Raw genomic sequence first — 12,520 nt, 5'->3', positions numbered from 1 at the left:
GAAGAATCAGAGAACAACAAGTTCTCAAAAGAAGCACTAAAGAATAAAAGAATAGCAGAATTCTTGAGTTGATCTCGTGCATGCTTCTTTTATAATTCTTCAACATCAGTCGACTGCTGGCAGGGCCAGTCGACTGATGCCTTCAATCGGCAACAGAATCTCGCATTAAAGAGCATTAAATGCTTGACAATTTTCTCCAACGTTCAAATATCAGTCGACTAGCATCAGTCGACTCACCATACACCAGTCGACTGCCCAGTCGACTCCTGTCTTCCTCTGGCTCGAATGATTTTTCTGTGTGCGTCTGATTTATCAGCAGTCGACTGCTGGCAGGGCCAGTCGACTGGTGAAGCTGAAAAATCTCATTTCAGCTTCTCTTGACCTAGACCTCGGCCTTCAAACACCTCCCATAGCCTCGTGCCTTCCCTGGATACTCCATCATCCTTGCACTAGCCTGAGATGCTTCCATCAGCTTCGTCATATCAAGTCCTTGTCAAGACTATCCACTTGGACTTTTCCTTGCCAAGACTACCCACTTGAACTTTTCCTTGCCAAGACTTCCCACTTGGACTTTTCCTTGCCAAGACTTTCGCCAAGACTTCCCACTTGGACTTTTCCTTGCCAAGACTTCCCACTTGGACTTTTCTTTTGTCAAGACCAACCTTGGACTTTCCTTTGCCAAGACTTCCCACTTGGACTTTTCTTTTGCCAAGACCAACCTTGGACTTTCCTGCAAACTTGCATCACACATGTTAGATCACAAGTATTGCCTAACTTTAAACATGGTTTAGCCAAACATTGAAACTCAATGCACTTGGGGCAAAGATTGCACCAACAGAGAAGACCTTCGTCGTCGCCTTCCTTGTCCTACCGCGTGAAGACCAACGCTGCCGCCTTCCTTTGCCAGACAAGAAGAAATCATCGTCGTCACCTTGTCCTACCGCGATCCTCTGACGCCACCGTCCCCTGGTCATGAGTAGGAATCCACAACGCTGCTATCTCCTTCTTCTTCTTCCTCCTCTGTTCTGGTGACCGCTTGACTGATAGCTGATAGAGCGCACAACTAGTGTCACGATGAACTATTGGTGCAGGGAGAACCAGCAGATCAAAGTTTAGTTTTGATAATGGAACTAGGTTCAAGTTAAGTGTGTGTTGGACTAATGAAGCTGATCTAAGTGTGCAGGGAGCACAGGTTTGAACTAAGTCCTAGTGAAAGCTAGGCATTGGAAAGCCCTGATCTAGAGGATCAAGCAGAAGTCTTGGCATAGTTAAAGCAACAGGTGAAGTTTGGGCTGGTCTGGAGGACCACGCTGTAGTAGAAGTCTAGGTTGGTCAAGAGGACCAAACCGCAGCAGAAGACTGGACTGATCAGGGAGGATCGAGTCGCAGCAGAAGACTGGGCTGGTCAGGGAGGACCAAGCCGCAGCATAAATCCTGGGGGCCGAGGACAGAGCCGAGCAAAAGTCCAACGAGTTGGGAGGACTCGGTTGACATCAAGTAAATTCTCCTGAGAGGAGTGGATGAGGATGTGTTTCCAAGGGGAATAGTAGACGTCGATCTAACCAAGGATTTCACTGGAAACCTGAAATTAAGACCCATAGGAAGTTCCAGGAGCTGATTCTAACAAAGTTATTTTGCATATTATTTGACTAACATTTGTGCAGGATTGGAAAAACTGAAAAACGCAGACTCCGAGCAAAACTGGCTAAGTTTTGCTGTTGGAGTCGACTTAAGCTAAGACTCGAGTCTACTCGAGCTTAGTCAGCTAGCCTTCGGAAGTCAGCGCCATCAGTTTTCCGCCAAATGGACTTGAGTCGACTCAAAGTGACTCCGGAGTCTACTCAGAGTCAAACTCTATCCAGAAGACTCCACATCGGACTGGAGTCGACTCAAATAGCGACCCAAGTCGACTCAGACAGTGGATAACGAGCGGAAAAGGAAAAGCTATCAGTATGAGGTCATGTCGGACTCGAGTCAACTCGAGATCTGGGTTGAGTCAACTCGAGTGCAGTATAAAAGAAACGTCCGAGCAACAGCCAAGAACAACAATTCTCTTCGATTCCTCTGTGCTACTATTGTGACTTCGGCGCCCTACTTGATCCCATGCATCCCAAAAGTCACCGCTATGCCGAGTTCGTCAGATTTTGAAGATCCAGCACGATACGGCTTCGCTTTTGGTAATGAAAGTTAAATTGTAATTTTATTTTACTGTTGCCAAATTCGAATTGAGTTTTGTAATCGCTAACTTGCTGCCGTAAGGGACAAGTTGATTTAGTGGATTGCCCGCAGTAAACGGTCAAGGATCGTGGGCCTTGAAGTAGCAGCCTTGGGCTGTGAACCAAGTAAAAAAAAAGTGTTCACTTTTATTTTCTATCTTTCATTTTCCACTTAATCTTTCGCTCCCATGTTTTTGCTTCCGCGTATTTAAATCGAAAAGCGGAAAAAGCGTAAACACGCTATTCACCCCCCCCCCCTCTAGCGTGTTTTCTCGATCCTACATAAACCTCAAATTAAAATTTATAATTGAAAATCCTTAGCTCACAAAACAAATGAAGTATAGGGGCAACAAGTCATATTTTTCCAAAGACTAGTAGAAAGTTGTATGAATCAAGCTAGAATGTCATTCTTTTTGGGTTTTTCAAATGTAGATGGTGTTTTGATGTTTTCAATGAAATGTAAATAAAAGAAATCAATTCAAAATCAAGAAATAAAACCTAAACTAGCTAGCATTGAAACTTGTCATCTCTAGTTATGAAATGTAAAAATCAACTTCATCAGATTGTAGGAATTCAGAAATCAAGCTAATAACTATAGAACTCTAGTGCCAAGCTCAAACATCATCAAATCAATGAAGTAAACAACTAAAAACTGAAATGCAAGTAGAGAACAAAGAAAAGTAGAAACTAGGCTAAGATAACAAATTGAATTTTAAAGAAACAATTCTAGCTGGTAAAACAATTATGCAATCTAAATTCACTTAACTAACAACTAGAACAAATGCTTAACTGATCAAACCTAACAACTGATACAGAATAGTAACTGATACTGAACAGTTTGGATACGGAACAGTGCTAAAGAATCAGAAACAAGAGCAGAGTCAGCCTAATGAATGCAAGTATCAGGAATTAGAAAAATGCTGCAAAGAAATTACTAAAACAAACTAAGATAAGCAATACAAGATGATGTATTAACCAATCAAAATAAATCCAAGCATCGTGAAATAGATCTGATTAAAACAAGATTCAGAAATTGAATGACAAAAATAGAAATCAGAAATGCTTCAGATCTTCCCTTCCAAATCGATCACCTCCTTGCCGTCACACAAAGCCTGATAAACGATCAGAAATCCCATAGAAAAAAATCTCAATCTTAGCTCGATTTGATCTAGATTGGATCCAATCAACGTGTATTAGAGAACCCTTCAAGAACACGCTGAATAGAGCCGATCAGATTCTGAAAATTCAGCTAATTATCCTTGAAATTACTTGCAATTTGATGCTCAGGAAACATCAAGAACCATTGAAGAACCCCTCCAAATACCCTTGATTGCTCTGATTGTCTTGAATCTGAAGATCGCAGCTGAATTTCATCGCGGATCAGAAGTTCTGAAGAAACCCTCTCTAGATGATCCTAATCGCAATTAATGCCAAACTAAGATTGTAGTCGCCTCCTGGAATCTGGAAGTCGACGTGGAAGAAGAGGATCTGATGTTGGCCGCACGAGAACTACAGAAAACGGGGAAGAAATTGTGAAGAAGACAAAGCTACAGTGCCAAAATCGCAGGCACTGTAGCTTCTCATTAAAGCGTCTGATAAGTTAGGGTTTTATGCATTTTGATGGTTCATTTTGGGGTTTTTGCATGGAAAATTAAATGCTTTAATGAATAATTTGATTGCATTTGTGATATGTTGTATAATTTGATGGTTGATTATAATTTCTGTAATTTTGATGGTTAATTTGGTATTAATTGATTTTAATGATTTTTGTAGGACTCGAGTTGAACCATGATGGAGCCCAAATTGAGATCGAGTTAAGAGCCAAGATTGATCAAATTGATGGATTCCCAAACTTCATGATCAAGATTTAGTTTGATTTGGACTGAACCGGAGTGAATTGGAGCTCGAACCGGATTGATTTGGAGCTGAACCGGATTAAGAAATCAGGGCTGAACCGGCGCTGAATTGGAATTGAACCCGGTCTTAAACAGTAACTGAACCGGCTGATTTCAAATCCCAGTTATAACGAGAAGATTCACTGTAGCGTCGAATCGCGGTCACTGTAGCAGCTTCGTCTTCGTATTTTTCTTCCTCTGTTTTTCTTCGATCTCGCGCGGCCAGATCTTCGGATTCTTCCTTTCCAATTGATTTCCGGATCTCTAAGGAAGATTACAAGCTCTATTTCAACCATCATTTCGGAGGAAGATTGGCTGGTGAGGGTTTCTTCAGCTGATTTGTTCCGCCGCGATTTTGATCCAGATCTGAGGATTCAACAAGAATCGGAGTGTCCAGAGGATTCGAAGGGGTTCTTTGAAGACTTTGGAGTGTTTCTGAGATGAACTCACAAGCATTCAGGTTTGGGTTCAAGGATTAGCATCAGATCAAGTTTTCAAGATCGGATCGGCTCTGTTCTGTGTATCTGCTGAGGGTTTCAGGAGGTGTATCAGATTTGATTCGATTCAAGGGTTTCTGAGCTGAGCTTAGTGATATTCATGTGGGATTTCTGATCATTTCTCAGGCCTTGTGTGACGGCAAGGAGGAAATTGATTTGGAAGGGAAGAATCTGAGATCTGTTTCCATTTCTGTTGTAGTTTTTCTGTTTCTGAATTTGAGTTTTATTCTGAAATTTGTTATTCTGATTAAGATTTGGAATCTTTGAATTTTTTGATTGCATTTGTTAGGTTAATTCATTAGATGTTTGTTAATTTCTTTTGATTTGCTTAGAATTGTTGTTGCTTTTGATTTCTTGATTTCATGCACTTGAATTCTGAAATGGTTAATTTTAGTTTGTTCACAGGGATTTTTCATTTACATTTCATTTTAAAAACACCAAAACCCCCATTTTATATAAAAAAACCCAAAAAGAACGACATCTTAGCTTGATTCATACAATTCTCTACTAATCCTTGGAAAATACGACTCGTGGCCCCTGTATTACATTTGTTTGTGAGTTAAGGGTTTTCGATTATAAATTCTAATTTGAGGCTCATTCGTGACATCATTTGTGGGCTTATCAAATTTTGGCGCCGTTGCCGGGGAATTTAGTAGAGATTGTCTGATTTGAGCTTATTCATTTTATCATTCTTATTCTTGCTATTTCTTGCTGTGATTTTTGTTGGTTTATGACCAGGTCTGCAGGTGGAGAATTACTTGAGTTTGATCCAGAAATTGAGAGGACTTGTAGAATTTTGAGAAAGCAAAAGAAAAATTCAAGCAGAACCATGGAAGAGAAACATAAGACCATGAAGGAGTTGGCAGCACCTGATGATTCATACCAGTACTCTTGTATTGCTTATCCAGATTTGGAGGGAGATTTTGAGCTTAGATCCGGACTTATTCATTTACTTCCAAAATTTCAAGGGCAGTCTGGAGAAGATCCTAACCGGCATTTACATGAGTTTCACATAGTATGCTCTACCATGAAGCCTCAGGGGATTTCTGAAGAAGATATTAAGCTGAGAGCGTTTCCATTTTCTTTGACTGGAGCAGCTAAGGATTGGTTTTATTATTTACCTGCTGGATATGTGGCTAGTTGGATTGACATGAAGAAAGCTTTTCTGGAGAAGTATTTTCCTGCATCAAGGACAGCTATTATCAGAAAAAATATTTGTGGCATTCAACAAGTTATTGGGGAGACATTGTATGATTATTGGGAGAGGTTTAAGAAATTGTGTTCAAGTTGTCCACAGCATCAAATAAGTGAGCAGTTACTTGTTCAATATTTTTATGAAGGTCTTTTACCTATGGACAGGAGCATGATTGATGCTGCAGCTGGTGGAGCCTTGGTGAATAAAACCCCAGAGCAAGCTAGGGAATTAATTTCAAACATGGCAGAGAACTCACAACAGTTTGGGGGTAGAGCACTCACCACCAGAGGAGTTAGTGAAGTTCAAGCAGTTTCAAATGAGCAAAGGGAAATCAAGAATTCATTGTTGGAGTTAACTTCATTGGTAAAACAAATGGCTTTGAATAACATGAACAAGGAGCAGAATTTTCCTATTTCTTCATCAACAAATCAAGCCATGAGAGTGTGTAGCATTTGTTCAAGTCAAGAGCACCATTCAGATTTATGTCCTACTCTTCAACAAGATGAATCCATAGCCGCCTTGACTAGAGCACAATTCCAACAAAAGAATGATCCTTTTTCATCCACTTACAATCCGGGGTGGAAAAATCATCCAAATTTGAAGTATGGAAATTCATTCTATCAACAACAAGCTTCCCAACAACCTCAACAATCAAATCAGCCCCATTTTCAAAATTTTCAGCAACCTTTTCAAGCTCAAAACCAGAATTTTCAAGGTGGGCAGCAACCATGAGGGTTTCAACAGCCTTTACATCAATTTCAACAGCAAAACAATCAATTTCAACACCAAAATCAAAATTTTCAGCAACCATATTCAATCTCAACAGAATTTTCAGCAACCCTACAACAATTTCCAGCCAAGTTTTCATCATTCACAGCCTCAACACTCCAATTTCCAGCAACCGCAATTTCAGCCTTCAACCAGAATTTTCAAGGATTTTCACAGCAATTTTCAGCAGCCTTATGGGAATTTTCAACAGCCCCTAAATCAGGGTTTTCAAGGAGCAAATTTTCAGCAACCTTCCTCCAACTTCCAAGCAAGTTTTCAACATCAAAATCCACCATTTCAAGCCCAAAACCAAGGCCAATCAACAAATTATCAAAGTGGACAGCATTCCAACAATTTTCAGCAGCCCACATCAATTTCAAAATCAACAAAAATTCAACACAAATCAAGGGAATCAAGGGAGTTCTAGTGGGTTTGTTCAACAACAAAAGCTTGAGGAGATGATTCAACAAATGGCTATTCAACAACAAAATCTTGAAAGGCAAATTGCACAACTTGCAAATGGAATGAACCAAATGCAAACTCAAGGATCAAGCCAATTACCATCACAAACAATTCCTAACCCTAAGGGAAACGTTAGTGCTATAACTTTGAGGAGTGGGAAATCAATTGCAAGTCCAAGCATGCCAAATTCTGAATTTAATCAGAAAATTCCAGCATCATCAAATTTAGCTCAAAACAGCCATGGAATTGATTTTTCAGCATCTATGGGTGGCACAAACTCAAAGCCAAGCTCTTCTTCAAGTGCTCCTACAAGTTTGGTTGAAGAACAAGTGGAAAACAGAATTTTAAGGGGTACTACAGCAGCTATACCAACTCAACCATCAGTTTCAAGTTCAATTCAACAAAATTCAGCTCAAGAGGAAGAATGTAGGGTGCCTTTACCTTTTCCACAGCGAAGAACTCAAGCAAAACGGAATGTGGAGGAGGAGAAAACAAAGGAATATCAAGAGCTTGTCAACTTATTCAGTAAGGTGGAGGTTAATGTGCCGTTGTTGACGATGATAAAGCAAATTCCAAAGTATGCAAAATTTTTGAAGGATCTTTGTGTTAATAAGAAGAAACTCAAGGGGAATGAATTGGTTAATCTGGGGAAAAATGTTTCAGCACTTATCCATCCAGTTCCTCAGAAATGTGAAGATCCAGGGGTATTTACAGTATCATGTGAGATAGGGAAGAACATATTTCATGATGCCATGTTGGATTTGGGAGCTTCTATAAATGTGATGCCTAGATCAGTCTTTCAGATGCTTGGGATAGGTCCTATGCAGCCTACAGGAGTTGTCATTCAGTTAGCAGACAGGAGCCAGACTCACCCAGCTGGTATGATTGAGGATGTACTTGTTAAGGTTAAAGAGCTAATTTTTCCTGCAGATTTCTATATTCTGGACATGGAGGGTGACTATTTGGCACACCGATCGCCGCTTATTTTGGGGAGACCATTCCTGAAGACTGCAAGGACTAAAATTGATGTTTATGCAGGCACACTATCTATGGAGATTGGAGATACAGTGGTCCAGTTTAGCTTGTTCGATGCTATGAAGCATCCTAGAGAGGATCACTCCATCATGAGCATTGGGATTTTAGATGAGTTTGTTGATGTTGATTTATTTGCTGATCATGTTTTGTTCGATGATTTCAGGGATGCAGAGGATGTTTTAGCTGTTGAGACTGATATTTTAGAGCCTATTTCTGACATATTTTCAGCAGGAGATGATAGAGTGAGTGTAGGGGATTGCACTGAGCCCCAGGAATCACCACTCTTGCTTGAGGATTCAGAGGATAGATATGTGAGTGTAGGGGATTGCACTGAGCCCCAAGCATCACCCATATCTACAGAGCAGTCGCAGTTGGAGTTAAAGCCTTTACCAGAGCATTTGAAGTACGCTTACTTGGGAGAAAATCAGAGTTTACCGGTTATCATCGCTCAGAATTTACAGTCAGAGCAGGAAGAAAAATTGTTACAAGTTCTGAGGAGACACAGGAGCGCTATAGGGTGGACATTGGCAGACATACCTGGTATTAGCCCTGCTATTTGCATGCACAGGATTCATTTGGAGGAGAACATGAAACCAGTGAGACAACCACAGAGGAGACTCAACCCACTGATGCTTGATGTTGTGAAGAAAGAGGTAACTAGACTACTACAGGCAGGTATTATCTATCCTATCTCTGATTCTAAGTGGGTTAGCCCTATTCATGTGGTTCCAAAAAAATCAGGAGTGACTGTAGTGGCAAATGAAAAAAATGAGCTAGTTCCTATGAGAGTGAAAAATTCATGGAGAGTTTGCATTGATTATAGGAAACTAAATCAAGCCACTAGGAAAGATCATTATCCACTGCCTTTTATTGATCAGATGTTGGAGAGATTGGCAGGGAAGTCTCACTATTGTTTTTTAGATGGTTATACAGGCTATTTTCAGATTTGCATAGATCCGGAAGACCAGGAGAAGACCACCTTCACTTGTCCTTTCGGTACATTTGCCTACAGACGGATGCCATTTGGGTTGTGCAACGCTCCAGGAACCTTCCAGAGGTGCATGGTAAGTATATTTGGTGAGTTGTTAGAGCACTGTATGGAGGTTTTCATGGATGATTTTTCTGTTTTTGGCACGTCATTTGATTCATGTTTAGAAAATTTGTCTAGGGTTTTGCACAGATGCACTGAAACTAACCTTGTGTTAAATTTTGAAAAGTGTCATTTTATGGTAGAGCATGGGATTGTATTGGGTCACATTGTCTCTAAGAAAGGTATTGAGGTAGATCCTGCTAAAGTTAGTGCTATATCGTCTTTATCTTACCCCGTATGCGTACGGGATGTTCGCTCTTTTCTTGGACATGCAGGATTTTACAGGAGATTTATTAGAGATTTCAGTCAGATTGCTCTTCCACTTTCTAGACTTTTGCAGAAGGATGTGGAGTTTTGTTTTGATGAAAAATGCAAGGAAGCTTTTCAGAAATTAAGGGAGGCCCTTATCTCAGCTCCTATTATTATTCCACCTGATTGGACTTTGCCTTTTGAATTAATGTGTGATGCTTCAAATTTTGCTGTAGGAGCTGTACTGGCACAGAGGGTAGATGGAGCTTCACATGTGATTTGCTATGCTTCAAAAACATTGGATGCTGCACAGGCCAACTACACCACTACAGAAAAGGAGCTTCTTTCTATTGTTTTTGCTTTGGATAGATTTAGATCCTATTTACTGTGTTCTCACGTCATTGTATTTTCTGATCATGCAGCACTTAAATATCTCCTGAAAAAGCCTGATGCCAAGCCCAGATTGATACGATGGATGTTGCTACTTCAAGAGTTCGATTTGGAGATACGTGATAGGAGTGGCAAGGAAAATCTAGTGGCAGATCATTTGAGCAGGATTGAGGGAGATGTGCACCCTACAGCTATTGATGATGATTTTAGAGATGAGCACCTTCTTCAGATGCATGGTGAGTTTCCTTGGTACGCAGACCTAGTTAACTTTTTAGCAGCTAATGTTCTTCCTGCACAATTATCTAGGGCTCAAAAAGATAAATTCAAAAGTGATGCAAAATACTATGTGTGGGATGATCCGTACTTATGGAAATTTTGTAATGATCAAATAATTAGGAGATGCGTACCTGATCATGAATTTCAGTCTGTTCTCACTTTTTGTCATTCCTCAGCTTGTGGTGGGCATTTTGGACCACAGAGAACTGCTAGGAAAATTTTAGAATGTGGATTATATTGGCCTAGCTTATTTCATGATGCCTACTTGTTTTATAAGAATTGTGATAAATGCCAAAGAACTGGAAACATAGGTTCTAGAAATGAAATGCCTCAACAGACCATGCTATTTTGTGAAATTTTTGATGTGTGGGGTATTGATTTTATGGGACCATTTCCTTCTTCTTTTGGATTTTTGTATATACTGCTTGCTGTGGATTATGTTTCTAAATGGGTGGAGGCTATCCCCACCAGGACTGACGATTCTTCTGTTGTTGTGAGTTTTGTTAGGTCACATATATTTTGCAGGTTTGGAATTCCAAAGGCTATCATTAGTGACCAAGGATCACATTTTTGCAACAAACACATGAAGGCTTTACTGAACAAATATGGGGTTTTGCACAAAGTTTCTACTCCTTACCACCCCCAAACTAATGGACAAGCCGAAGTTTCAAACAGAGAAATCAAAGGAATTTTGGAGAAGACAGTGGGACCAAATAGGAAGGATTGGAGCAAAAGATTAGAGGAGGCACTGTGGGCTTACAGGACAGCGTATAAGACACCCATTGGAATGTCACCTTTTAGACTTGTGTATGGAAAAGCTTGTCACTTACCGGTGGAGATAGAACACAAGGCATATTGGGCGGTAAAAGCTTGTAATTTTGATGCAAACAAAGGAGGAGAAGAAAGGAAGTTGCAAATACAAGAGCTTGAGGAGATAAGATTGGAAGCTTATGAAAACTCAAGAATTTACAAGGAGAAGACAAAGAATTTTCATGATAAGCATATTGTGAGGAAAGAGTTCCAAATGGGTGATAAAGTGCTCCTTTATAAATCAAGGTTGAAGTTGATAAAAGGTAAGTTGAGGTCTAGGTGGGAAGGTCCATATTTTGTAACTAATGTTTTTCCTTATGGTGTGATTGAGATTAGGGATGATGTTTCGGGTCACACATGGAAAGTTAATGGCCACCGGCTCAAGAAGTATTTTGAAGAATCAAAAGAGCTCGAGGTGGATGGTTTGGACTTCATCGATGCTATCTACCCGACTTAAAGGGGAGTTTGTTCCTTCTTACACTTTATGTTCATTGTTTATACCATTTTCTATTTTTATTTTTATTTTTCAGTTTTAGATCAGTAGCATTTGTCCATTTTCATGAGCATTTTGTGTTGAAATAAAGGCTTGAAATTCATTTCATGCATGGTTTGGGTTTAAGGAATAAATGTATCCCCCTAGTCATTTTTATATCATTTTAGAGGCCTTTGAAAGTGAGTTAAATTTGATTGATTATTCTTGGAATTAAGTTCATGGATAAACACTTTTGAACACTTGAGTTACCCTTAGTAATGGAGTCTAGAGTGATGAAATTAAGATAGTGTACATTTTCTACCTAGTGAGGTTTATACCCTATTTGTGTGATGCACTTTTGTGATTGATTACTCTAGAACTTGCTTGTGTTCTTTCAAGGCTAAATTTTCTATGATAGGGTCCACATTTATGAAGGTTATCAACTTGTTTCATCACCCATACATTTTGCTTGATACATTTCTGCTATACCTATACTTCACATCACTTTCTTTAATCTTTTTCACCTTAATTTCGGTTCATCTTTTCTTTTATCTTGGATGTGGATATTTTTGAATGCTATTAATGTTTCTTGCCCGAGACGGTCAAGGATTTAAGTGTGGGGGAGGTGTTCATTATTGTGGAAATTTTGATGAGTACATTGAAATTATCCTATGTGCTTGTTGGTGTTGAATGTTTTGATTGTTTTGAATGAAGCTACTGTTTGGACTGAAAATTTGAAGTGTTTTCAAGCTGAGATGATGAGTTGAGATCAGATTAGATCAGTGAAGAGGACATTTGATGGTGTTTGATCAGTAAAAAAAAAAAAAACAAATTCCCTTAATGAAAGTTGATTATGAATTGTTTCTAACCTCTCATTGGTTTCTTTGTTTTTGAATTACTGAATTGAGTTGAAATGAATTGATATCAGAATGCATTGAGTTATGTTTGCAATGTAATGCATTGATAAGTTGTTTTGAGGGTTTTTCATTGATGAGAGGTTATGAAGTGAAAATAAGAGGTAGAATTTTGTTAGTGGCCGGATTTGGGGCATTTGGAATTTGGTTTTGGCCGGATTTGAGCAAAAAGAATGTTAAAGAAGTGTTCAGAAATGAGTTTGAAAAGGAGGATTCAAATTGTGGGAATTGGATTGGAAAACCAAGTGGAA

The 12,520-nt window shown here is 39.4% G+C and overlaps 1 protein-coding gene across 1 annotated transcript; it reads left to right on the top strand.

Annotated features, from left to right (window-relative positions):
* The first annotated feature begins 5,338 nt into the window (after positions 1 to 5,338).
* LOC141842786 (uncharacterized) lies at positions 5,339 to 11,340 on the top strand. Its single transcript, XM_074730790.1, is given in 2 exon segments — positions 5,339 to 6,642; positions 6,975 to 11,340. Coding segments are annotated over 2 exon segments (5,670 nt in total).
* Positions 11,341 to 12,520: the final 1,180 nt, after the last annotated feature.

The sequence above is a fragment of the Curcuma longa genome, chromosome 12 (assembly GCF_044706935.1).
Source record: "Curcuma longa cultivar G26 ecotype Majalengka, Jawa Barat chromosome 12, ITB_CL_G26_1.1, whole genome shotgun sequence".
Lineage (NCBI taxonomy): Eukaryota > Viridiplantae > Streptophyta > Magnoliopsida > Zingiberales > Zingiberaceae > Curcuma > Curcuma longa.
This window is presented reverse-complemented; position numbering and strand designations above follow the sequence as displayed.